The sequence below is a fragment of the Somniosus microcephalus genome, chromosome 10 (assembly GCF_052327205.1).
Source record: "Somniosus microcephalus isolate GS21.2 chromosome 10, FLI_Smic_1.0, whole genome shotgun sequence".
In the NCBI taxonomy this organism is placed as follows: Eukaryota; Metazoa; Chordata; class Chondrichthyes; order Squaliformes; family Somniosidae; genus Somniosus; species Somniosus microcephalus.
Window position 1 is genome coordinate 237129150 of NC_140996.1, and position 27075 is coordinate 237156224.

The 27075-nt window shown below is 53.0% G+C and overlaps 1 protein-coding gene across 1 annotated transcript in view; it reads left to right on the forward strand.

The window, feature by feature from the left end:
• LOC147112198 (amyloid beta precursor protein binding family B member 2-like) overlaps window positions 1-27075 on the forward strand; it is a 77055-nt gene that overhangs the window by 16306 nt on the left and 33674 nt on the right. The window contains 2 exon segments of the mRNA XM_085999850.1: window positions 15502-15710; window positions 25475-25531. Coding sequence (XP_085855976.1) covers window positions 15502-15710; window positions 25475-25531 — 266 coding nt within the window.

The following is a 27075-nucleotide window of genomic DNA, read 5'->3' on the forward strand; positions in this document are numbered from 1 at the left end:
TTCCAGCAGCAGAGGCTGTCTCTGAAATTACAGTTAAGGGCAGTCTGCAGTGCTGGAAACGGCAATCTCGCATGCACTGTGGGTGGGGGGGGGTGGTCGAGGGGGAGTCTCTCCGGGTGATCTGTGGTGCTGGGCAGGAGACGTTGGGAGTGAAGCTGGGAGCAGGACCGAGGGACATGCTGTCCGATCACAGCTCCCAGGGAGGGGAGGGTGGGTGAATGGGGGGGCACGCAGGCGCGGGGGGGGCGGAGTTTGGACAAGGGGCGGGTGGGCGTGGGGTGTAGGGGAGGGGAGGGTTACATAGAACGTAAGAAACAGCAGGAGTAGGCCATTCAATAAGATCATGGCTGATCTTCGACCTCAACTCCACTTTCCCGCCCGATCCCCATATCCCTCGATTCCCCTAGAACCCAAAGATCTATCGATCTCAGCCTTGAATATACTCAACGACTGAGCCTCCACAGCCCTCTGGGGCAGAGAATTCCAAAGATTCACCACCCTCAGTGAAGAAATTCCTCATCTCAGTCTTAAATGGCCGACCCCTTATCCTGAGACTGTGCCCCCTAGTTCTAGATACAGGAAACTTCGGTTTATCCAGAGGTTGTATGTCCGGAAACCTCGATCTAACGGCAGAAATCAGCAGCCATTTTGTTAGGTTTTTTTTCTTTGTTTTAAAAAATGCTAGAAGAAAAAAAGTCAGACCCCGATTTTCTGGCCGCTGACGGGCGGCTTTTCATGCTGCCGGGGGCCGAAAATCAGCAAAAAAGCGGGTCGGGACCCCCCCCCCCCACCTGATTCCCCGCCCCGTCCGACTTTCGGACTGCCGTTTCCGCGCGCCCCGCTTCAGTCCCGGCCGCCGGAGCACTAACAAGCAATTATCTGCTTGTTGAAGTGGATTTTCCCGTGCCGTTGTGACTTTGGGGCTTTCCCCACCTGAAACCCGCCTGCGGGGAACCCCGCTGCTGAGAGCTGGTGTGAAAACAGCTGGCTTGCTTGCTTGCAGCAGCAGGTCGCTGAGGGCTGAAGAGATTTAAAGAGGCAGCATTTGCAGGCTGCAGGACCTTGTTGATCAAGGCTTGGGGGAACTTTTTGAAGCCTTAGGAGCAGCTGATGAAGTTGGAGCCTCACACACTTCTCCAGTGTGAGCTCCTGGGAAGCCCTTCTCACCACCCTATCTCAGTGCCCCCTCAACGGAGGCATCTGCCAGAAGCATGGGAGGCCTTTGGTACCTTCCCTTCCTGGCATTAGAGGATCTCCAGCAGCAGAGGCGGCAGCAGCAGAACCAGGAACAGCAGGATGAGCACCAGGAGCACCAGGTTGCTGCTCACTCACCTGAAGCTGCACAGGCCAGAAGGGGCCAGCGCTTGGAAGTGGCTTGAGAGCACCTTGCTGCGCTTTAGGGGGCCAGTGGGACCCGTTTCTGCACTGGCAGTCCTACTCAGAAGGACTTCCATGAAGATTTGGTTTCTCTGTTCAACAGATGGCCAACGCTCCTCAAGAGATGTCATTCTCTTATGAGCACTCACCATGTTTTCCGTACCCTGGCGAGTTACCTCCTCCATGGAGGTTGCCAACCTTTCCATGGTGATGCGTTCATGCGTCAATGACTCCACAAAGGCTCTGCTCATGGTCGCTATGGACTCCTGCATTTGCTCAGCACTCGCAGCGACCCTGGAGACAAAACCTGCCAGAGACTCCTGCATCTGTGCATGGAGATCCATCACCTCTTCTCTTGCGGATGGACCCAGAGGCAGAGGGTCATCAGTCAGCACAGCTGAGCTGAGCTGGCAGAGTCCTGCACCCTCCGACGAGGACTCTCCACTGCTGTCCCTGTCTCCAGAATCTGCTGAGGCTCACTTGTGAGCTGTGAAACACCAGGTGACAACACTACTCTATGTCCCGCAGGTCCCCCCGAGGTGTGAGTGTCTGCGCTGGTGCTGGGTGTGCTTACTTCTGCTGATGCTGCGCCCTCGGAGGTTGGAGCTTCCTCTGAGGAGTCTGGCTGCACAGCCTCTTCCTCCTCCACAGTGGGGACGGGGGCTCTGGATGGTACTGTGGGGGAGTAAAGGAAGGAGATAGAGATGTAATGCCAAGGTTCTTCTGGTGACTCCCAGCGAGTTGGCATCTGCTGACACCTGCATCCATGCAGCATTGGTCTCAGTGGGAGGCCTCTTCCTCCCTGACCTAGGGAAGAGGACCGCCCTGTGGGCCCTAACCCCATCCAATAATGCCTGCAGTGAAGCCTTGTTGAATTTGAAGGCAGCTCGGGGTCTGGCACTGGCCACAGCTGCTGCAGGCTCCTCTGCCATTGTGCAAGAGTGGTTGAGAAGCCTGCAGAGGTGGAGAAGCTGGCTGGACACTTTGAAAGCACCACGAATGATGACATCATACTGTGGGGATTTCTGACTCGATTTGGACAATTAGCAAGGCTTCCCACATGCTGGGAATTAATTGGCCACTTGAGGGAAAATTGCATGGAGCTGGCTGACACTTTTTTATGTGTGTCAGAAACCCCACATTCGGGGAAACCCGACCATTCCCCACACAAGCCGAAAATCGGGGCCTCAGTCTCTGGAAAGCCTCTCTGAAGCTGTTGTTAAGCAACAGTGTTTGTTGTTAGATACGGAGAGGAAAACCTCCGTATCCTTCAACATTAGCGCTGGTCTGTCCGGAAGTTTTCATAGATCGACGTCGGTGCCGGATATCGCGAAGTTGCCTGTACTCCATCAGGGGAAACAACCTCTCAGCATCGACCCTGTCAATCCCCCTCAGAATCTTGTATGTTTCAATGAGATCACCTCTCATTCTTCTAAACTCCAGAGAGTATCGGCCCATTTTACACAATCTCTCCTCATAGGACAGCCCTCTCATCCCAGGAATTAATCTAGTGAACCTTCGTTGCACCGCCTCCAAGGCAAGTATATCCTTCCTTAGATAAGGAGACCAGAACTGTGCCCAGTACTCCAGGTGTGGTCTCACCAAGGCCCTGTACAATTGGAGCAAGACTTCCTGACTCTTATACTCCAACCGCCTTACAATAAAGGCCAACATGCCATTTGCCTTCCTTATTGCTTGCTGAACCTGCATGCTCGCTTTCTGTGTTTCTTGCACAAGGACACCCAAATCTCTCTGAACACCAACATTTAAAAGTTTCTCACCATTTAAAAAATATTCTGTTTTTCTATTCTTCCTACCCAAGTAAATAACCTCACATTTCCTCACATTATACTCCATCTGCCACCTTACTGCCCACTCACGTAGCCTATCTACAGGAAACTCTCGTTTAAACGGCACCTAAATATCCGGAATTCTCTATTAACTGGCAAAATTCATATTCCGAAAACACGTCAATAACTGGAAATGTTGCCGAGTCCGAGTCTTCCGCGGTGGCCGAGTTAGTCAGTGGGGGTAGTTCTCCAAACTGCCACTACTCGGCTTCGTGGCGCTGTCGGAAGTCCGAACACCTCAATAACAGGAGTCGGACTCTTTGGGGGAGAAATTCAGTTGGTTGCGCCACCCGTTAGCGCCTTAAGAGGGCGATAAGTGGGGCGCGATGCGGCTAGCGCCCGGGCGCGGCAAGACCCCTGCACCTCTCGCGAAATTGAGCGGACATTTAGCGGCGGCGCAAAACCGCAACACCCGCTCAGCTGCGCGTGCAGATCCTGTCGTCATTTCATGGTGCAACACCCTTGGGGTGCCCCGAACCAGAACTTCAGTGGCGCCCCCCTCCTTTCCGCCTGGCGCTCCCAGCGACTGGTTGACTGGAACGGTTCCCAGTCGCTGTGGGGCTGGGGGGGGCGCTATTTAAAGGGGGCTCTTCCTGGCTTCTTTGTGGTAGCCATTTTTGGACCACGCCTTCTGTGAGAGAGAGAGATTTGCAGAGAGACAAAGGGAGAGAGCTTTCTGCATCGAGTCAGCGCTCGCACAGGTACTTCTGGCTTCTGACCAGAACTTTGTAGTTGGTTTGCTTTTTGACTGGCATAACCTTGAGTGGCCACATACTATGGGGGCTGCAATCGGTGGAAACGTTGGGCTTCTCCATTACATTGAGAGGGCTTAGAGACGCCGAGAGAGAGTGCCAATCATGGCCAGACGGAGGAGGGCCAACAGGCGTCGGCACAGGAGTCCTTACCGTCCCAAGGTTTTCCGCCAACAGTTCTCCTACCTCAACATGTCTGAGGAGCAGTGTTTTCGGAGGCTTTGATTCAGCAGGGAGGTGGTCACTGACCTCTGCCACCTGCTTCAGCCAGATCTGCAGCCTCAACTGAGGAGCAGGACGTCTCTGTCAGTGGCAGTGAAGGTGACGGTGGCTCTCAACTTCTATGCCACCGGCTCCTTCCAATCCGCTACTGGGGACATTGCCAATATCTCCCAGTTTGCGGTGCATTGCTGCATCCGTCAAGTCACGAATGCCCTCTTTAAAAGGAGACGTCAGTACATCTCCTTCCCCATGACCCTGGACAAGCAGCAAGAGCGCACAATGGGATTTGCAAGAATAGCGGGCTTCCCCATGGTCCAGGGCGCCATTGACTGCACGCATGTGGCTTTGCGGGCGCCGCAAGAGAATGCCGAGGATTACTGCAACCGGAAGGGGTTCCATTAGTTGAACGTCCAGTTTGTGTGTGACCACAGACAGCTGATCCTCGCTGTCAATGCCCGCTTTCCAGGCAGCAGCCACGGCGCCTTCATCCTGCACCAGACTTCTGTGGCAGACCTTTTCGAAGCCCCGGCTCACCCAGGAGGCTGGCTTCTCGGGGACAAGGTCTATCCTCTGTGCACCTGGCTGATGACCCCGCTCCGTGCGCCCAGCACCCCTGCTGAAGAATGATACAATGAGAGCCATCAAGTGACCAGGAACATCATTGAGCACACAATCGGCATGCTCAAGTAACGGTTCCGCTGTCTGGACCATTCCGGGGGAGCCCTTCAGTACTCACCTGAGCGAGTCTCCCATTTCGTTGTAGTGTGCTGCATGCTGCATAACCTGGCTATCCTCAGGACTCAGCCACTGCCAGCAGACATTGGAGGACCACCAGAGGAGGAGGAGGAGGAGCACCAAGACGGGAGGGAGGCACAAAGTGCAAGGGCCATCCGTCAGCGGCTTATTGCAAGTCGGTTCTAGGCCCCCTCTGAGGGAATGGCTTGTGCCATTGAAAGAACATGAATGGAACCGTTCCGCAACCCCTAAACCGGTCAAGGCAACAAATAGTTCAGAGAGCAAACATGCACATTCTGAATAAAGACACTTCTTTATTGAACAAACTGTGTGCCCTTCCCGCATGACAAAGTAATAGAGAGAAACCCCCAAAAAAGCAGTCAGACACATAACTGGCTCTCACAACCTGGAGACAATGAACAAAACAGTAACCAAAAAATGACCACGATCCTCGGCCTTCAGTAAAAAAATTAACAGCATTTTGCCACACCTCCTACTTTTTGCCCTTCGAGGGTGATCTGCTTCGCTTGCGAGATTGGCCCCTTCCCACCCTGCAGCTCCTCCGCAATGGGACCCCAGTGGCTGCAGCAAGGTTGGGGGAAGGCTGCTGAGTGTCAGAAACTGAGTCGGCAGATGCCCTTGAGGGACGGCCTGGACCAGCTCTGGGCCTGGAGGGCCCGGCTGCTGACTGCTCCAACTCTGCATGGGCGGCAGCAGTCTGTCCTACAGGTGGTGGCAGCTGCAGTGGAGAAGTGACAGTGTTGGCAGCAGGAAATGCTGCCATCCTGACAGAGGAGAGCCACTCCCTGGTCGGACGACACACTGGCACTCCCACGGGGCAGCACTGTAGCATGCGGAGCAATCTGCTGAAGCACAGACTGCTGGCCTGCTGCAGCGCGGCGAGGGCCCCGGCGATTCGTGCCTGATCCAGCAAGGGTGGCAGCAGTCAGTGCTCGTGTAGCCTCAATCTGCGTCTGCATCAGACCAGCCACTGACTGCATTGCACCACTAAGCACTTGCGTTGAAGCCGCCTGTGCTGCACCGAAGTCCTGCAGACTCCTTGCCTGTGCTGTGCCGAAGCCCTGGAGACTCCTTGCCTGTGCTGTGCCGAAGTCCTGGACACTCCTTGCCAGTGACTTAATGGATTCGGGCATCCTTGCCACTGCAGCCATGAGCTCAGTGTGCCTGTGCTCCGCCTGGGCGCCCATTTCAGCGAGGAGCCGCACCTCTTCTGCGCTCACTGTAGCAGGACTTGCGGCCAGACTCTCTATCCGGGGAGAATGCCGCCGAGCTTCCCTACACCCCCCCCCCCCCCCCGCGTTGCTGCAGCCCGCTGGGCCCCGGAGCTTCACCCTCCTCAGACCCTTCCCCCCTGCTCCCCTCCAGGGAAGACGTGTCCCCATTATGGCCATGGGCTGCCTCGGCTGAGGGTGGCACTGATGGTCCGGCTTCCTCTTCCTCCTCGCCTTCAGAATCACTCACAGTGCCAGCTTGAGGGCCCGCCTCCTCACCTGGCGAATCAGCATCTTAAAGCAGGGAGGTACAAGAGTTGCTTTACCGTGCGGACAGGGCGGCAGCGAGGGAGGCATGAGTGCTGCAATGCACTGTATTGGTTCGATAGTGGCAAAGGATGCTGGTGTGAGGCACAAGTAGAAGGCGAGAGGTCAAAAAGGTGATGACCTTACCATTGCTGTCCAGAACGGGGTCGGCATCTCCAGTGGCGATGGGGCCAATCATCCGGCCTGCCATAATCCGCTGGACTCGCTCCAGATCGCTGAGGTCTTGAAGGTGAGGCTGGCCTCCCCCGGTCCGTTGCTGCTGCCTCCTGTTATGGGCCAGCTTGCCCTGCAAGAGAGAGGACGGGCTCTGAGTACAGTGTGAAGCCCTGATCTTGTCTGCACTGCCTCCCTTGGTCGAATAGCCCTTACAGTGTGAAGCCCTGATCTTGGCTGCTCTACCTCCCATGGTCAAATAGCCGTTACAGTGTGTAAAGTGCTGAATGTGCGTGTGAGTTTCATGAAAGGCCCATAGGTGTTGGATGAGGGCTGGGCATTGGGGCTTTCAGGACCCTTTGGCCATAAAGTGAGGTGGACATGCAGGGATGAAGAGGATACTGAAAAGGGCACTCACCCTGACGACCCGAGTGAGGTCGTTGAACTTCTTCCTGCATTGCACAGGGGTCCTAGGCACCATGCTGCTGGAGGTCACTCTGTGAGCCACCTCCCTCCAAGCTTTGCGATACTCGTTGGGCAGCGGCCTCCTGCCACTGTCCAGAAACAGGATAGATCGCCTGCGCTCCACCGCGCCAACCAGAACCTGCAGAGCCCCCTCACTGAACCGCTGCGCTCGCTCCCTGGCCCTCTCCATGGTCCTAGGTGTTAGAATGTGGCAGCAGGTCTGTCCAGGCCGAGAATCAGGGCTCCGATGCGCAGGGTGTGGCTGCAAGCCAAGATCGAACCTCTCCTTTAAGAGCTGACCAGCGCCAGCATGTCTGTGTGCAATCGCTAACTGGCCGCACCTGCGCTGCGCCCGCCCTCGGTGGTAGCGCCTCGCTTCTCTGGCTTAGCGCCTTAAGACAGTCATGCAGCGCCTGTTTTAGCGCTCTAAGCACCTCCTGAGGCGAAGCAGGTCAATTTAGCAGTAGGTGGCGATAATTTGCGCCGGGCGCTAAATTTCGCGCCCGCTCGAGTATAACGCCCCAAATGTGGCGATACTGAATTTCTCCCCCTTTGTTTGTTAAAAACAGCCTCGGTAGATAACCCTCTCCGTCATCCGGAATTTTTAATCAACCGGCACCATCCCGGTCCCGTTGGTGCCGGATACCGAAGAGTTTCCTGTATATCCCTTTGCAGACTCTGTGTTCTCCTCACAGCTTACTGTCCCACCTAGCTTTGTATCATCAGCAAACTTGGATACATTACACTCGGTCCCTTCATCTAGATCATTAATATAGATTGTAAATAGCTGAGGCCCCAACACTGATCCTTGCGGCACCCCACTAGTTACAGCCTGCCAACCTGAAAAAGATCCGTTTATCCCTATTCTCTGTTTTCTGTCCATTAACCAATCCTCTATCCACGCTACTATATTACCCCCATCCCATGAGCCCTAATCTTGTGTAATAACCTTTTATGTGGCACCTTATCGAATGCCTTTTGGAAATCCAAATATACTACATCCACTGGTTCCCCTTTATCTACCCTGCTACCTGTAGTTACATCCTCAAAAAACTCGAATAAATTTATCAAACACAGTTTCCCTTTCATAAAACATGTTGACTCTGCCTAATCATGTTATGATTTTCTAAGTACCCTAGGTTGGGGGGGGGAAGGGGAGGGGAGTGCAGGGGGAGGGAAAGTTAGATGTGGCGGGGGTGGGAAGTAAGGTGGGAGTAGGAGAGGGAAGGGTGAGCTGCTGAGATGAATCTGTTGAATCCCTTTAAGTGTTGTGATTATTTACACCCAGTGGAGACTCGGTCTAAATAGGCACCTGCTGAGGTCAGTTAGAGGGTAATTGCTGCGAGAAGGTTCTGTAGATTGGCAGCAGCCTGTAAATCTTTGACTCCCGCCCTTGTGGACAGGCCAGGATATCGAGTTCGCCAGTCCCTCAGCTCTCCATTTGTCATTTAGCCCTCGCGTTGTTAAAGCAACCTGTGTACTCACTATCTCCATCACCCTCTCTGGGGAGGTCATGAACACGGTGAATAGGGCAGTGTCCACGGATGTTGTCTATATGGACTTCCAGAAAGATGAAGTTCAACGTGGGGAAGTGTGAGGTCATCCATTTTGGATCAGAGAAAGACAAATTGGAATATGTTAATGGGGAGACTCGAGGCTGTGGAGTCGCCAAGGGATTTAGGTGTCATGTATACAGATCACCGAAAGATAGTGCACAGGTATAAAAAAGGCAAATGGGATGTTGGCCATTATCTCAAGAGGGGCTGGAATACAAAGGGGAGGAAGTTCTGTTACAGTTGTACAGAGCTCTGGTTAGAGCCCATCTGAAGCACTGTGTTCAGTTCAGGGCCCCGCACCTTGGTCTAAACATGGTCAGGAGCTGTATTCCATTTCTGTGCACTTCTCTGCACATGGTCCTGGCGTGTTTGTGTGTGTGTGTGTGTGTCTACTCGTCTGTGTCTGTATCTGTGTAGACGGCAGATGCAGAAAAACTGCACTTGGCAGTGATGCCCCCATGGTTAAAGAGTTTTGCAACACTCACTGTCTGAATGAGGGCCGAGTCCGCTCCCCGGGTCCGGGTCCGCTCCCCGGGGCCAGGTCCAAGTCTGCTCCCCGGGGCCGGGTCCGCTCCCCGGGGCCGGGGCCGGGTCCGCTCCCCGGGGCCGGGGCCGGGTCCGCTCCCCGGGGCCGGGGCCGGGTCCGCTCCCCGAGGCCGGGTCCGCTCCCCGGGGCCAGGGCCTGGTGGTCCCCTCTGTGAATAGATTCCGTGTCTTGTTGGTAGAAAGGGATGTGGGAATGTTGGAGGAGAGGGCCCTCCCTGCTCCTCCACCCAGTGCTGCTCGATGTGGTTACAAGCTTGATGCCATTTGGCAGCTTCTCAGTGCCGATACTGTTCGCACAGTCCCAGCCTGGGCTGCGGTATTTAATGGAGGCTCTGTGTCCGTCACTGCTGGTATTTTTAGTAACCAGCAGTTATGATGTCTGTAATTTCACATCCAGTTTAAATCCAGGAGTGCGGTGCCAGGGTGCAGGGATGGGCTGTTCCACTGCTCCTGGTTTCTGTGCGATGTCTCTGGGAAACAGCATTGTCAGCTACTCCAGGTCTAGTCCTGAGTTCCTATTGAAGGGGCCTGCCATTCACCCTCAGAGTGCTGATACCAGCTGGCAAACCGGCCCTGAATTCAGCCGCTGACTTTACCCCAAGCCCTGTGGCTGGGCCCTGCTCCAAGCTTAGCCGAAGAGTTTTTCGGATTAAAATCCTGGGATTTACAAAGGAAGGATCGAGGCTCCTCCCCACACCAGGCTCCGGAGATCACTGCAGCTTCTGGGAGCATTTATAGTGAAGATCCTGCAGTCTGAATGGAGAGAAGAGTGACTGACCCGGGTTTGTGTTTATTGGGGTGCGCTGACCCGGGTTTGTGTTTATTGGGGTGCGCTGACCCGGGTTTGTGTTTATTGGGCTGCACTGACCGGGGTTTGTGTTTATTGGGGTGTGCTAACCTGGGTTTGTGTTTATTGGTGCGCTGACCCGGGTTTGTTCATTGGGGCGCTGACCTGGGCTTGTATTTATTGGTGCGCTGACCCGGGTTTGTGTTTGTTGGTGCGCTGTCCCGGGTTTGTGTTTGTTGGTGCGCTGACCCGGGTTTGTGTTTATTGGGGCGCTCACCCGGGTTTGTGTTTATTGGGGTGCGCCGACCCGGGTTTGTGTTTATTGGTGCGCTGACCCGGGTTTGTGTTTGTTGGTGCGCTGACCCAGGTTTGTGTTTATTGGGGTGCGCTGATCCGGGTTTGTGTTTATTGGTGCGCTGACCCGGGTTTGTGTTTGTTGGTGCGCTGACCCAGGTTTGTGTTTATTGGGGTGCGCTGATCCGGGTTTAGTTTATTGGTGCGCTGACCCGGGTTTGTGTTTATTGGTGCGCTGACCTGGGTTTGTGTTTATTGGGGCGCTGACCCGGGTTTGTGTTTATTGGTGCGCTGACCCGGGTTTGTGTTTATTGGTGCGCTGACCCGGATTTGTGTTTATTGGGGTGCGCTGACCTTGGTTTGTGTTCAGTGGGGCCCTGACCCGGGTTTGTGTTTATTGGGGCCCTGACCCGGGTTTGTGTTTATTGGGGCCCTGACCTGGGTTTGTGTTTATTGGGGTGCACTGACCCGGGTTTGTGTTTATTGGGGTGCGCTGACCCGGGTTTGTGTTTATTGGGGTGCATTGACTGGGGTTTGTGTTTATTGGGGTGCACTGACCGGGGTTTGTGTTTATTGGGGCACTGACCCGGGTTTGTGTTAATTGGGGCGCTGACCCGGGTTTGTGTTAATTGGGGTGCTGACCCGGGTTTGTGTTTATTGGGGCGCTGACCCGGGTTTGTGTTTATTGGTGCACTGACCCGGGTTTGTGTTTATTGGGGCGCTGACCCGGGTTTGTGTTTATTGGGGTGCGCTGACCTTGGTTTGTGTTCATTGGGGCGCTGACCCGGGTGTGTGTTTATTGGGGTGCACTGACCCGGGCTTGTGTTTATTGGGGGGCGCTGACCCGGGTTTGTGTTTATTGGGGTGAGCTGACCCGGGTTTGTGTTTATTGGGGCGAGCTGACCCGGGTTTGTGTTTATTGGGGCACTGACCTGTGTTTGTGTTTATTGGGGCGCGCTGACTTGGGTTTGTGTTTATGGGGCGCTGACCCGGGTTTGTGTTTATTGGGGTGCACTGACCGGGGTTTGTGTTTATTGGGGCGCACTGACTGGGGTTTGTGTTCATTGGGGCGCGCTGACCCGGGTTTGTGTTTATTGGGGCGCGCTGACCCGGGTTTGTGTTTATTGGGGCGCTGACCCGGGTTTGTGTTTATTGGTGCGCTGACCTGGATTTGTATTTAATGGTGTGCTGACCTGGGTTTGTGTTTGATGGTGCGCTGTCCCGGGTTTGTGTTTGTTGGTGCGCTGACCCAGGTTTGTGTTTGTTGGGGCGCTCACCCGGGTTTGTGTTTATTGGGGTGCACTGACCGGGGTTTGTGTTTATTGGGGTGCACTGACCGGGGTTTGTGTTTATTGGGGCGTGCTAACCTGGGTTTGTGTTTATTGGTGCACTGACCCGGGTTTGTGTTTATTGGTGCGCTGACCCGGGTTTGTGTTTATTGGGACCCTGACCTGGGTTTGTGTTTATTGGTGCGCTGACCCAGGTTTGTGTTTATTGGGGTGCGCTGACCCGGGTTTAGTTTATTGGTGCGCTGACCCGGGTTTGTGTTTATTGGTGCGCTGACCCAGGTTTGTGTTTATTGGTGCGCTGACCCGGGTTTGTGTTTATTGGGGCGCTGACCCGGGTTTGTGTTTATTGGTGCGCTGACCCGGGTTTGTGTTTATTGGTGCGCTGACCCGGGTTTGTGTTTATTGGGGTGCGCTGACCTTGGTTTGTGTTCAGTGGGGCCCTGACCCGGATTTGTGTTTATTGGGGCCCTGACCTGGGTTTGTGTTTATTGGGGTGCACTGACCTGGGTTTGTGTTTATTGGGGTGCGCTGACCCGGGTTTGTGTTTATTGGGGTGCATTAACCGGGGTTTGTGTTTATTGGGGTGCTGACCCGGGTTTGTGTTAATTGGGGCGCTGACCCGGGTTTGTGTTAATTGGGGCGCTGACCCGGGTTTGTGTTTATTGGGGCGCTGACCCGGGTTTGTGTTTATTGGTGCGCTGACCCGGGTTTGTGTTTATTGGGGCGCTGACCCGGGTTTGTGTTTATTGGGGCGCTGACTCAAGTTTGTGTTTATTGGGGTGCGCTGACCTTGGTTTGTGTTCATTGGGGCGCTGACCCGGGTTTGTGTTTATTGGGGTGCACTGACCCGGGTTTGTGTTTATTGGGGTGAGCTGACCCGGGTTTGTGTTTATTGGGGCGAGCTGACCCGGGTTTGTGTTTATTGGGGCGCGCTGACCCGGGTTTGTGTTTATTGGGGCGCGCTGACCCGGGTTTGTGTTTATTGGGGCACTGACCTGGGTTTGTGTTTATTGGGGCGCGCTGACTCGGGTTTGTGTTTATTGGGGCGCTGACCCGGGTTTGTGTTCATTGGTGTGCACTGACCGGGGTTTGTGTTCATTGGGGCGCACTGACCCGGGTTTGTGTTTATTTGGGTGCGCTGACCCGGGTTTGTGTTTATTTGGGTGCACTGACCGGGGTTTGTGTTCATTGGGGCGTGCTGACCCGGGTTTGTGTTTATTGGGGCGCGCTGACCCGGGTTTGTGTTTATTGGGGCGCTGACCAGGGTTTGTGTTTATTGGTGCGCTGACCTGGATTTGTATTTATTGGTGTGCTGACCCGGGTTTGTGTTTGTTGGTGCGCTGACCCAGGTTTGTGTTTGTTGGGGCGCTCACCCGGGTTTGTGTTTATTGGGGTGCACTGACCGGGGTTTGTGTTTATTGGGGTGCACTGACCGGGGTTTGTGTTTATTGGGGTGTGCTAACCTGGGTTTGTGTTTATTGGTGCACTGACCCGGGTTTGTTCATTGGGGCGCTGACCCGGGTTTGTGTTTATTGGGGCGCTGACCTGGGTTTGTGTTTATTGGGGCCCTGACCTGGGTTTGTGTTTATTGGGGCCCTGACCCGTGTTAGTGTTTGTTGGTGCGCTGTCCCGGGTTTGTGTTTGTTGGTGCGCTGACCCGGGTTTGTGTTTATTGGGGTGCGCTGACCCGGGTTTGTGTTTATTGGGGTGCACTGACCGGGGTTTGTGTTTATTGGGGTGCGCTGACCCGGGTTTGTTCATTGGGGCGCTGACCCGGGTTTGTGTTTATTGGTGCGCTGACCCGGGTTTGTGATCATTGGCGCGCTGACCTGGGCTTGTATTTATTGGTGCGCTGACCCGGGTTTGTGTTTGTTGGTGCGCTGTCCCGGGTTTGTGTTTATTGGGGTGCGCTGACCCGGGTTTGTGTTTATTGGTGCGCTGACCCGGGTTTGTGTTTATTCGTGCGCTGACCCAGGTTTGTGTTTATTGGGGTGCGCTGTCCCGGGTTTAGTTTATTGGTGCGCTGACCCGGGTTTGTGTTTATTGGTGCGCTGACCTGGGTTTGTGTTTATTGGTGCGCTGACCCGGGTTTGTGTTTATTGGGGCGCTGACCCGGGTTTGTGTTTATTGGTGCGCTGACCCGGATTTGTGTTTATTGGGGTGCGCTGACCTTGGTTTGTGTTCAGTGGGGCCCTGACCCGGGTTTGTGTTTATTGGGGCCCTGACCTGGGTTTGTGTTTATTGGGGTGCGCTGACCTTGGTTTGTGTTCAGTGGGGCCCTGACCCGGGTTTGTGTTTATAGGGGTGCACTGACCCGGGTTTGTGTTTATTGGGGTGCATTGACCGGGGTTTGTGTTTATTGGGGTGCATTGACCGGGGTTTGTGTTTATTGGGGTGCACTGACCGGGGTTTGTGTTTATTGGGGTGTGCTAACCTGGGTTTGTGTTTATTGGGGCGCTGACCCGGGTTTGTGTTTATTGGGGAGCTGACCCGGTTTGTGTTTATTGGGGCGCTGACCCGGGTTTGTGTTTATTGGGGCGCTGACCCGGGTTTGTGTTTATTGGGGCGCTGACCCGGGTTTGTGTTTATTGGGGTGCGCTGACCTTGGTTTGTGTTCATTGGGGCGCTGACCCGGGTGTGTGTTTATTGGGGTGCACTGACCCGGGTTTGTGTTTATTGGGGTGAGCTGACCCGGGTTTGTGTTTATTGGGGCGAGCTGACCCGGGTTTCTGTTTATTGGGGCGTGCTGACCTGGGTTTGTGTTTATTGGGGCGCGCTGACTCGGGTTTGTGTTTATTGGGGCGCTAACCCGGGTTTGTGTTTATTGGGGTGCACTGGCCGGGGTTTGTGTTCATTGGGGCGCACTGACCCGGGTTTGTGTTTATTTGGGTGCGCTGACCCGGGTTTGTGTTTATTGGGGTGCACTGACTGGGGTTTGTGTTTATTGGGGCGCACCGACTGGGGTTTGTGTTTATTGGGGCGCTGACCCGGGTTTGTGTTTATTGGGGTGCTGACCTGGGTTTGTGTTTATTGGGGTGCGCTGACCCGGGTTTATGTTTATTGGGGCACGGACCCGGGTTTTTGTTTATTGGGGCGGCGCTGACCTAGGTTTGTGTTTATTGGGGCACTGACCTGGGTTTGTGTTTATTGGGGCGCGCTGACTCGGGTTTGTGTTTATTGTGGCGCTGACCCGGGTTTGTGTTTATTGGGGTGCACCGACCGGGGTTTGTGTTCATTGGGGCGCACTGACCCGGGTTTGTGTTTATTTGGGTGCGCTGACCCGGGTTTGTGTTTATTGGGGTGCACCGACCGGGGTTTGTGTTCATTGGGGCGCGCTGACCCGGGTTTGTGTTTATTGGGGCGTGCTGACCTGGGTTTGTGTTTATTGGGGCGCTGACCCGGGTTTGTGTTTATTGGGGTGCGTTGACCCGGGTTTATGTTTATTGGGGCACTGACCCGGGTTTGTGTTTATTGGGGCGGCGCTGACCTGGGTTTGTGGTTATTGGGGATGCTGACCCGGCGGGGTAGCTCTTCCAAAGAGCCAGCCCACAAGGAGGCCACTCAGCCCATCGTGCTTGTGCCAGCTCTTTGAAAGAGCTCTCCAATTAGTCCCAATCCCCCCTGCTCTTTCCCCAAAGCCCTCCAAATTTCTCCCCTTGAAGTATTTATTCAATTCCCTTTTGTAAGTTATTATTGAATCTGCTTCCACAGCCCTTTCAGGCAGCGCATTCCAGATCACAACAACTCGCTGCATTAATAACATTCTCCTCATCTCGCCTCGTTTTCTGATTAAATGTCATCGACCTGAAACGTTATCTCTTTCTCTCTCCACAGACCTGACCTGCTGAGTATTTCCAGCATTTTCTGGTTTTATTTGGGATTTAATATTAATGAGTTATTACCATTTGTGTTTCAGATCCTATCTGGAATCGGAACTCCTTTGAGACGGATGCGGACCTGCCTGCCGGCTGGATGAGGGTGCGGGACACCTCGGGAACCTATTACTGGCACATTCCCACGGGGACGACTCAATGGGAACCTCCGCCTCCCGCCTGCGACCAGGAGGAGGGCTCTCGGAAACCCTCCACCATGTCACAGTGCACGACCCCCTCGGAGGAGCAACAGGTAAATGCAGCAGGTGGAAAGCTTAGGGTTCAAGGGGATCGGCCGCTGGTGTCGGTTGATCCTGGAGAAGAGACATCCCAGAGGGACCTTCATGGGATGGAGGAAGGAAGCCGAGAACAAGGCTTCAAAAACACGGGAGAGACATGGGGAGAAGGTGGGTGGGTGGGGTTGAGGGATATGGGGAGAAGGTGGGTGGGTGGGTGGGGTTGGGGATATGGGGAGAAGGTGGGTGGGTGGGTGGGGTTGGGCGATATGGGGAGAAGGTGTGGGGTTGGGGGATACGAGGAGAAGGTGGGTAGGTGGGGTTAAGGGATATGGGGAGAAGGTGGGTAGGTGGGGTTAAGGGATATGGGGAGAAGGTGGGTGGGTGGGGTTGGGGGATATGGGGAGAAGGTGGGTGGGTGGGGTTGAGAATACGGGGAGAAGATGGGTAGGTGCGGTCGAGGGATATGGGGGGTGGGTGGGGTTGGGGGATATGGGGAGAAGGTGGGTGGGGTTGGGGGATACGGGGAGAAGGTGGGTGGGGTTGGGGGATACGGGGAGAAGGTGGGTAGGTGGGGTTGAGAATACGGGGAGAAGATGGGTAGGTGGGGTTGAGAATACGGGGAGAAGATGGGTAGGTGGGGTTGAGGGATACGGGGAGAAGGTGGGTAGGTGGGGTTGAGGGAAATAGAGGTAAACAAGTATGATTTGATTGGGATTACAGAAACGTGGCTGCAGGGTGGGCAAGGCTGGGAACTTAACATCCAGGGATATACAATATTTAGGAAGGATCGGCAAAAAGGTAGGGGAGGTGGGGTAGCATTGCTGGTAAAGGAGGGGATTAATGCAATGGAAAGGAAGGATATTAACTCGGATGAAACGGAATCTGTATGGGTAGAAATGAGAAATAGCAAGGGGAGGAAAACGTTAGTGGGTGTGATATATAGGCCTCCAAATAGTAATATGGAGGTGAGGGAAGGCATAAAAAGGGAAATTAGAGAAGCGTGCGATAAGAGCACAGCTGTCATCATGGGTGACTTTAATTTACATATTGATTGGACTACCCAAATTAGTAAAAATTCTGAGGAGGAGGAATTCCTGGAATGTTTTCGGGACGGTTATCTGGACCAATATGTCGAGGAGCCGACTCGAGATCAGGCCATTTTAGACTGGGTATTGTGCAATGAGAAGGGACTTATCAGCAATCTTCTTGTACGAGGCCCCTTGGGTCAGAGCGATCATAATATGATCGAGCTCTCAGTCGAGATGGAGAGTGAGGAAATTGAATCAGAGACTAAGGTCCAGAACTTAAATAAAGGGAATTACGAGGGTATGAGACGGGAATTGGGTAAGATTGATTGGGTGGTGTTTCTGGGGGGATTGACAGTGGAGAGACAATGGCAAGCATTCAAAGATAGAATGGAAGAATTCCAGAACATGTTTATACCGGTTTGGCATAAAAATAAACCTAAAAAGGTGACTCAACCGTGGATAACGAGGGAAATTAGGGACAGCATAAAATCAAAAAAAAGGGCATATCAACTGGCAAAAAAAAGCACCAGACCGGAAGATTGGGGGCAGTACAAGATACATCAAAAGAGGACAAAGGGATTAATCAGGAAGGGGAAAATAGAATACGAAAGTAAACTTGCAGCAAACATAAAGACAGACTGTGTTAAGTATGTGTATTGTATTGAACAATTAACACAAAGACTTAAACGTATAACTCAAACAGGTCTTTACTGGTTGGAGGTAGGGACTATACATAGGTCTTTACTTCATGCCCACAGGCGGGAACTGAGGGGAATCAGTACCCACAGTACTATTTATACCCCTATGGCCAGGAGTGGTACTGCGTATCACTACGCCCAACAAGTAGTGCAGTCCTGTCCATAGGTTCAAAGTAGCACACATATTACATACACAACATTCCTCCCTTCCTAGCTTTACAGTCATCTCCCCATTTAACATAACGTAATAACATATATACATATATAACTTCAGGTTTACATAACAGAATAACATAGATACATAGATAACTTCATGTCAAAAACAGATCACAGATTCAGTCTCTGCGGAAAACAGTTCACAGATTCAATCTCTGTGGTGTAGTCGGTTCACGTTGCTAGAGTGACTCATTCAATAGTCCTTCCATGGATTTAACAGTTTGAACTTCCGAACTGAATTGGCTCCGTTCGGAGGGACCACGTGTGTGATCTGGTAGAGGTGATAATGGTTCAGATGGGTCATCTTCTGTTTTTACTTTTCCTTTTCTGCTTCTTGGAGACTCTCTGGGCTCCATTGACAGCTGCCAGCTGCATGCGCAGTTCCTCCTTCTCTTCCTCCTGTTTCCGTCGTAGAGCCAGCTTCTCCCGATGTTCCGTAGACTTTTGGTGCTCCTCCATGATTTCTGCACTTTGGGAGTCGAAGTTACAAGCTGGGCAGGACAGGACATCGTAATATTCGGTGTCGTCCTGAGCTAGACCAGTGAGAGGGTCGTCTATTTCCTCCATACCCAGCTGGACATTAGCCAGCTCTTGTTCCAAATCCAGACATCTTTCCTGAAGAGACTTCTTCATGTGTACCTCTGCATCCAGCTTTTTCTGGGCTTTCAGCAAGTCGTTTACTAGTGACCTCATTTGTGATTTTAATACTTCAACTTCCTTTGGAGATTGATTGATCGGACTATGCAATCCCTCTACCGGAGCAGCTGTTTCAGCGGTCTGTTGTTCTACGTTGACGTGAGTCAGCGTACTTTTGGCATCCAAGGGCTGCTCTGTTGCAGTCATCTCAGTCTGTGTTGCCACCTCAGCTCTTCCAATAACCTTTGAGAGCTCCGAACCCCTTTCGTTTGAATATTGAAGTTCATGTTCAAGTTTTTCCCATTTCAGAGTCCTGTCCTTCAGCATATGCAGGAGTTGGCTGACCGTTAACTCCTCTGACACCAGACGTTTTGTGTGCTCCTGCTCCATTTTCTCCATCAGCTGCTTCTGTTGTCTTTCCAGATTCTCCAACTCTATATCAAAGAACTCTTTCGTTGCATTCAACTCTTGCTCAAAACGGCGAAGCATTTGTTCTAATTGCTGTTGTAGTTTGAAATGGAGTTGAGTTCGAGCCCGGTGTCCCTCAGAAATGGGCACATCAGTAGACTTGCCAGACTCAGAATCCACAGTTAAACTATGTTGTTGTTGCTCAGTGGAATTCTGTGCTGAAACTTTGTCTTTTGCACCTGAGTTGGGCTTACCATCATCCGTTCCAGAGTCTGGGCCGACTATCTTCACCGAGTTCTCACTCGTTATTGTTTGTAGGAAATGCCAGTCCATATTCATTTTCCTAATCCACTCCCGTCCTAGTAGTGGAGGACCTCCTTCAGATATCACATATAAGTCCATTATTTGACTGTCTTCGCCCTTGTGGGCCACTGCAACCTCTATTTTCCCGATGGGGTACACTCTTTGCCCCGTGTATGTTGTCAATATAATCCCCGTATCCTGTAGGGGAATATGTTGGAATAACTTTCCGTAATCTTTCTTATTTATGACCGTCAATGCCGATCCAGTGTCCAATTCCAGTTTTACTTGGACTCCTTCTATCTGAAGAGTGACCCAAATTGTCTGGAGGTCTGCACCCTTACCAGCGTTGAGTACTCTTAAGCTAGCCAGTTCATTACAGCTTAAGCTAGCCAGTTCATTACTGCTAGCGTCTGAATCGGACTCCTGTTCGGTCACCTTGTGTACCTTTGCGTATTTTCCTTGCGGTGACTTCTTGTTGCTGGTCTTCTTCCCTGACCTGCATACTCTAGCTATATGTCCAAGCCTACCACAAGTTCTACATTCTTGGTTTTTAAACCAACACTGGTTCTGATCATGCGTTGTCTTTCCACAACGATAACATTTGCCAGAACTCACACCCAATTTGTGTGCACTGAGCTCCGGTGACCGTAGCTGCATTACTGCCGTGCCTCTCGCTGCGGCTTCGTGTGCTGCTGCCATAGTGACCGCCTTCTCAAGCGTCAGCTCATTCTCCTCGAGCAGTCGCTTTTGTGTATCCTGTTTAAATAAACCACACACAAATTTGTCTCGTAGTGCATCTGTCAATCCCGTTCCAAACTGGCAATATTTCGCTAATTTACGCAATTCCAGCAAATATTCAGCATTGCTTTCATGCTGTAGCTGCCTTCTGTCGTAAAATTTAAATCGTTCCGCTAGCATCAGCGGCGTGGGGTTTAGATGATCTTTCAGGACAGTAACAATCTCATCGAACGTCTTATCCGCCGGTTCATCTGGTGATAACAGGTGTTTCAATTGCCCGTACGTCTTCGCACCCATTAAATTTAATAATGTTAGAGCTTTATCTTGGTCACGAATTTTATTGGCCTTACAATAATTTTTTACTCTTTCAACATATATGGCCCAATCTTCGAGGTCACTATCAAAGGTGCTAATATTCCCGTGTTTAGGCATTGTAGATTTGCAATTTCTCAGATTTTATTTTCTTTACTTGTTATCAAAGATGGCGGCTTCCCGCTCTTGCCGTCGTCCTCCGCCCACAAAATGGCGGTTTTCCCGCGCTTGGCGGTCTTCACCCGTCCCCCGACGCCGTCTCCCTTCAGCCCTCGAGTGCGGCCCTTATCTTCGCCGCGATCGATAGCCCGCGCTGTGCACCGCGACTCTCGCACCTTGAGCTTCTGCAGCCGCCGCGCCTTTCAGTCCGAGTGCGGCTCTTATCTTTGGTCCCGATCGCTGGCCCGGCTGCGCCCCTCACTTCAAAGCGGCCCGGCCCTTATCTGCCGATCGCTATCGCCCTACCTCTCTCTCTTCCCCAGTCCTGTCTTTACTCCGGTTCACAAGCTGATGGAGGCTTCAGGGTCCTAATGCCTGTTACTTCCAGTCGCTGGAAGCTGTCAGGATTTCTGCTGCCCTTCAGTTTTGAGTGGGGTGTTGAGGATTGAAACCTCTCTTCAACGTCCTGTCTTTGGACGAAGCCGCCTGGAATAACTGCCGCAGGGTAAGAGCCTGACTCGTCGCCAGTGTTAAGTATGTGTATTGTATTGAACAATTAACACAAAGACTTAAACGTATAACTCAAACAGGTCTTTACTGGTTGGAGGTAGGGACTATACATAGGTCTTTACTTCATGCCCACAGGCGGGAACTGAGGGGAATCAGTACCCACAGTACTATTTATACCCCTATGGCCAGGAGTGGTACTGCGTATCACTACGCCCAACAAGTAGTGCAGTCCTGTCCATAGGTTCAAAGTAGCACACATATTACATACACAACAGACTGCAAAAGCTTTTATCGGTATATCAGGAGGAAAAGACTGGTAAAATCCCAAGTCGGTCCCTTGCAGTCCGATTCGGGAGAATATATAATGGAGAATAAGGAAATGGCAGACCAATTAAACTCATACTTTGGTTCTGTATTCACAAAGGAGGACACAAATAACCTCCCAGGAATATCGGCAAACATAGGGACTAATGAGAGGGAGGAGCTGACAGAAATTAGTATCTCTAGGGATATGGTGTTGGGTAAGTTGAGGGGACTGAAGGCCGACAAATCCCCGGGGCCTGATAAACTACATCCTAGGGTACTTAAGGAGGTGGCCCTGGAGATAGCAGATGCTCTAAGGATCATCTTCCGGAACTCCATTGACTCGGGAACAGTACCCGTGGATTGGAGGGTAGCTAATGTTACCCCAATATTTAAAAAGGGGGGTAGAGAGAAAGCAGGGAATTATAGACCAGTAAGCCTTACATCGGTTGTGGGCAAAATGCTAGAGTCCATTATTAAGGATAAAATAGCGGAGCACTTGACAAATGGGGAAAGGATCGGACAGAGTCAACATGGATTTACAAAGGGTAAATCGTGTTTGACTAATCTGCTGGAATTTTTTGAGGAAGTAACTGGTAAAATAGATGGGGGAGAGCCAGTGGATGTGGTGTACCTTGACTTCCAGAAAGCCTTCGATAAGGTTCCACACAAAAGATTATCATGCAAAATTAAGGCTCATGGGATTGGGGGCAAAGTATTAACGTGGATAGAGAGCTGGCTGGCGGATAGAAAACAGAGAGTTGGAATAAACGGCTCGTTTTCGGAGTGGCAGGCAGTGACCAGCGGGGTGCCGCAAGGATCTGTCCTGGGACCCCAGCTGTTCACAATATATATAAATGATCTGGATCAGGGAATTGGATGCAATATTTCCAAATTCGCTGACGACACTAAACTAGGAGGAGGGGTGGGCTCTGATGAGGATGTCAGGAGGCTACAGTGCGATTTGGACAGGTTGGGGGAATGGGCAGATACGTGGCAGATGCACTATAATGTGGATAAATGCGAGGTTATCCACTTTGGGGGTAAAAACAGGAGGGTAGATTATTATCTAAATGGCAATAGATTGGGGGATGGGGAAGTGCAGAGGGACCTGGGTGTTCTTGTGCACCAGTCACTGAAGGAGAGCATGCAGGTGCAACAGGCGATCAAGAAGGCAAATGGTATGTTGGCCTTCATATCAAGGGGGTTCGAGTATAGGAATAGGGATACCTTACTACAGCTGTACAAGGTGCTGGTGAGACCGCATCTGGAGTATTGTGTACAGTTTTGGTCGCCCCATCTGCGGAAGGATGTTCTTGCCATGGAAAGAGTGCAACGGCGATTCACCAGGCTGATACCTGGAATGGCGGGAATGACCTACGAAGAGAGATTAAATAGTTTGGGCTTGTACTCACTGGAGTTTAGAAGATTGAGAGGGGATCTCATCGAAACATATAAAATTATGGCAGGCCTGGACAGGCTGAATTCAGAGAGAATGTTTCCAATGGCCGGGGAGCACAGAACCAGGGGCCACAGTCTAAAAATAGCGGGCAAATCATTTAAAACAGAGATGAGGAAGAATTTCTTCACTCAAAGAGTGGTGAGCCTGTGGAATTCCCTGCCACAGAGGGCTGTGAAGGCTAATTCAATAAATATTTTCAAGAGAGAATTGGATATATTTCTGAAGGCTAAGGGGATTAAGGGTTACGGAGAAAAGGCGGGGACGGGGTACTGAACTGGTAAGATCAGCTATGATCTCAGACGAAGATCAGCCATGATCTCATTGAATGGCGGAGCAGGCTCGAAGGGCCGAATGGCCTACTCCTGTTCCTATCTCTATGTTTCTATGTTTCTATACGGGGAGAAGGTGGGTAGGTGGGGTTAAGGGATATGGGGAGAAGGTGGGTGGGTGGGGTTGGGGGATATGGGGAGAAGGTGGGTGGGTGGGGTTGGGGGAATACGGGGAGCAGGTGGGGTTGAGGGATACGGGGAGAAGGTGGGTAGGTGGGGTTGAGAATACGGGGAGAAGATGGGTAGGTGGGGTTGGGGATACGGGGAGAAGGTGGGTGGGTGGAGTTGGGGATATGGGGAGAAGGTGGGTGGGGATATGGGGAGAAGGTGGGTAGATGGGGTTGGGGAGAAGGTGGGTAGGTGGGGTTGAGGGATATGGGGAGAAGGTGGGTGGGTGGGGTTGGGGATATGGGGAGAAGGTGGGGTTGGGGATATGGGGGGAAGGTGGGGTTGGGGATATGGGGAGAAGGTGGGGTTAAGGGATATGGGGAGAAGGTGGGTGGGTGGGGTTGGGGATACGGGGAGAAGGTGGGGTTGGGGAGAAGGTGGGTGGGTGGGGTTGGGGATACGGGGAGAAGGTGGGTAGGTGGGGTTGGGGATACGGGGAGAAGGTGGGTGGGTGGGGTTGAGGGATACGGGGAGAAGGTGGGTAGGTGGGGTTGGGGATATGGGGAGAAGGTGGGTGGGTGGGGTTGGGGATATGGGGAGAAGGTGGGTAGGTGGGGTTGGGGATATGGGGAGAAGGTGGGTGGGTGGGGTTGGGGAGAAGGTGGGTAGGTGGGGTTGAGGGATACGGGGAGAAGGTGGGTGGGTGGGGTTGGGGATATGGGGAGAAGGTGGGTGGGTGGGGTTGGGAATACGGGGAGAAGGTGGGTAGGTGGGGTTGGGGAGAAGGTGGGTAGGTGGGGTTGAGGGATACGGGGAGAAGGTGGGTGGGGTTGGGGATATGGGGAGAAGGTGGGTGGGTGTGGTTGGGGATACGGGGAGAAGGTGGGTGGGTGGGGTTGAGGGATACAGGGGGGAGGTGGGGTTGGGGATATGGGGAGAAGGTGGGTGGGTTGGGTTGGGGATATGGGGAGAAGGTGGGTGGGTGGGGTTGGGGAGAAGGTGGGTGGGTGGGGTTGGGGATATGGGGAGAAGGTGGGTGGGTGGGGTTGAGGGATACGGGGAGAAGGTGGGTGGGTGGGGTTGGGGATATGGGGAGAAGGTGGGTGGGTGGGGTTGGGGAGAAGGTGGGTGGGTGGGGTTGGGGATATGGGGAGAAGGTGGGTGGGGTTGGGGATATGGGGAGAAGGTGGGTGGGTGGGGTTGGGGAGAAGGTGGGTGGGTGGGGTTGGGGATATGGGGAGAAGGTGGGTGGGTGGGGTTGAGGGATACGGGGAGAAGGTGGGTGGGTGGGGTTGGGGATATGGGGAGAAGGTGGGTGGGGTTGGGGATATGGGGAGAAGGTGGGTAGGTGGGGTTGGGGATATGGGGAGTAGGTGGAGTTGAGGGATACGGGGAGTAGGTGGGGTTGGGGATATGGGGGGTAGGTGGGGTTGGGGATACGGGGGGTAGGTGGGGTTGGGGATACGGCGAGTAGGTGGGTGGGTGGGGTTGAGGGATACGGGGAGAAGGTGGGTGGGTGGGGTTGGGGATATGGGGAGAAGGTGGGTGGGTGGGGTTGGGGATATGGGGAGAAGGTGGGTAGGTGGGGTTGAGGGATACGGGGACAAGGTGGGTAGGTGGGGTTGAGGGATACGGGGACAAGGTGGGTAGGTGGGGTTGGGGATACGGGGGGTAGGTGGGTGGGTGGGGTTGGGGATATGGGGAGAAGGTGGGTGGGTGGGGTTGGGGATACGGGGGGTAGGTGGGGTTGGGGATACGGGGAGAAGGTGGGTGGGTGGGGTTGAGGGATACGGGGAGAAGGTGGGTAGGTGGGGTTGGGGATACGGGGAGAAGGTGGGTGGGTGGGGTTGGGGATATGGGGAGAAGGTGGGTAGGTGGGGTTGGGGATACGGGGAGAAGGTGGGTAGGTGGGGTTGGGGATACGGGGAGAAGGTGGGTGGGTGGGGTTGGGGATACGGGGAGAAGGTGGGTGGGTGGGGTTGGGGATACGGGGAGAAGGTGGGTGGGGTTGGGGATACGGGGAGAAGATGGGTCGGTGGGGTTGGGGATACGGGGAGAAGGTGGGTGGGTGCGGTTAGGGATACGGGGAGAAGGTGGGTGGGTGGGGTTGGGGATACGGGGAGAAGGTGGGGTTGGGGATATGGGGGGTGGGGTTGGGGATACGGGGAGAAGGTGGGTGGGGTTGGGGATACGGGGAGAAGATGGGTCGGTGGGGTTGGGGATACGGGGAGAAGGTGGGTGGGTGCGGTTAGGGATACGGGGAGAAGGTGGGTGGGTGGGGTTGGGGATACGGGGAGAAGGTGGGGTTGGGGATATGGGGGGTGGGGTTGGGGATACGGGGAGAAGGTGGGTGGGTGGGGTTGGGAATACGGGGGGTAGGTGGGGTTGGGGAGAAGGGGGGTGGGTGGTTAAAACTTTAAGAAATAGCTGTGTGAATAAATTATTTTCCCCTGTTTCCCCCCCACATTCTCCCCATGTGTCTGCATTCCCCAAATTGCCCCTGTCCTGTGTCACCCCTCCCTCCCTCCCTCCCTCCCCTTGCCCTCTGACCGTTGTGGTTTTGTTTAGCTGACCTGGACTGGTGTGGCTGTGAGTGAGAAGGGCGATGACACCGACATATGGAAGGCAAGTCCTTGTTTATTTAAAGTGTGACGAGCATTTTCCTTTTGTAGTTTGCAAGTTGATGGTAGAAATTAGTTTTCAGAAGAAAGTGGAGTTGAGGTGCAGACTAGGCTGAATCTAATAGAATGGCAGAACAGGTCCGAGTGACTGAATGGCCTCCGCCTGCTCCTGATGTTCCCAAGCTGGTTGTAAATTGAATCCAAGGTACATTGGAGTAATGAAGCTCCTCGCACAGGTGCAAACTGGGTGATGTCCCACCTCCCCTGCACATTTATTGGAATAGGTTATGCCCACCTCTCCACTCTGCCCTCTCAATCCCAATATTGCCCATGGGAGGTGGGATTGTGGTCGGAGTGCTGAGCGTCCATCCCTCGGTGTAGTAACGGGATCGTGAAACATACCGCTCCACACAGTGAAAACCATCTGCTACTCAGCGATGAGCGGCACCGACGGATATTGCAAGTCCTGCTCAGGGCTCCTGGAACAAGCAGCTCTGGCCAGATAAACCCGCTCGGGGGGGCAGGATGAGAAAGACTTGCATTTAGACCGTGCCTTACACAACCTCGGGACGTCCCAAAGCGCTTTACAGCTTTACTTTATCAAGGGTAGTCACTGTTCTAACGTAGAAAAGGTGGCAGACAAATTTCGCTCAGCAAGACATAAAAGATCCCAAGGCCGCTATTGGAAGAAGAGCAGGGGAGTTCTCCCCGCTGTCCTGGGGCCAATATTTATCCCTCAACCAACATCACTAAAGCAGATTATCTGGTCATTATCACAGTGCTGTTTGTGAGAGCTTGCTGTGCGCAAATTGGCTGCCACGTTTCCTACATTACAACAGTGACTACACTTCAAAAAGTAGCTCATTGGCTGTAAAGCGCTTTGGGATGTCTGATGGTCGTGAAAGGCGCGATAGAAATGCAAGTCTTTCTTTCCCTCAGTACAGATGGAACTCGCTACCACAAGGAGTAGTTGAGGTGAACAGGATAGATGCGTTTAAGGGGAAGCTAGATAAGCGCATGAGACGGGAGTAGAAGGATGTGCTGATCGGGTGAGATGAAGAGGGGTGGGAGGAGGCTCTTGTGGAGCAGAAACACCGGCATACACTTGTTGGGCCGAATGGCCTGTTTCTGTGCTGTAAGTACTGCGTAATTATGTGCTTTAGTCTCGAGTGGGACTTGAACCCACAACCATGACTCAGAGGCAAGGGTGCTGCTCCCTGAGCCAGGGCTGATACCTAAAGGTACGGCAGCTCTAGCCTTTAATACCCACTCGGGGCAAGAGCTTCACTCTGCAGCGAAACAATCAATAAAACCCACCTTAATAACTGTTGATGCTGGGGCTGATATTGATGGCTTGGGCTGGCAGTATTCACACAGTAATTATCTGTGTCTCCTGCTTGTGATGGAGAATCTAATTATCTGCATTCAACCTTCCTAATAGGCTGGGAACTAAATCTCAGGCCAAGTGCATTAAGAGTCAATAGGGAGGGAAGAAAAACTGGAATTGGAAAACAAAAATGTAGAAAGTAAATTGGAAGGACAGAGGAA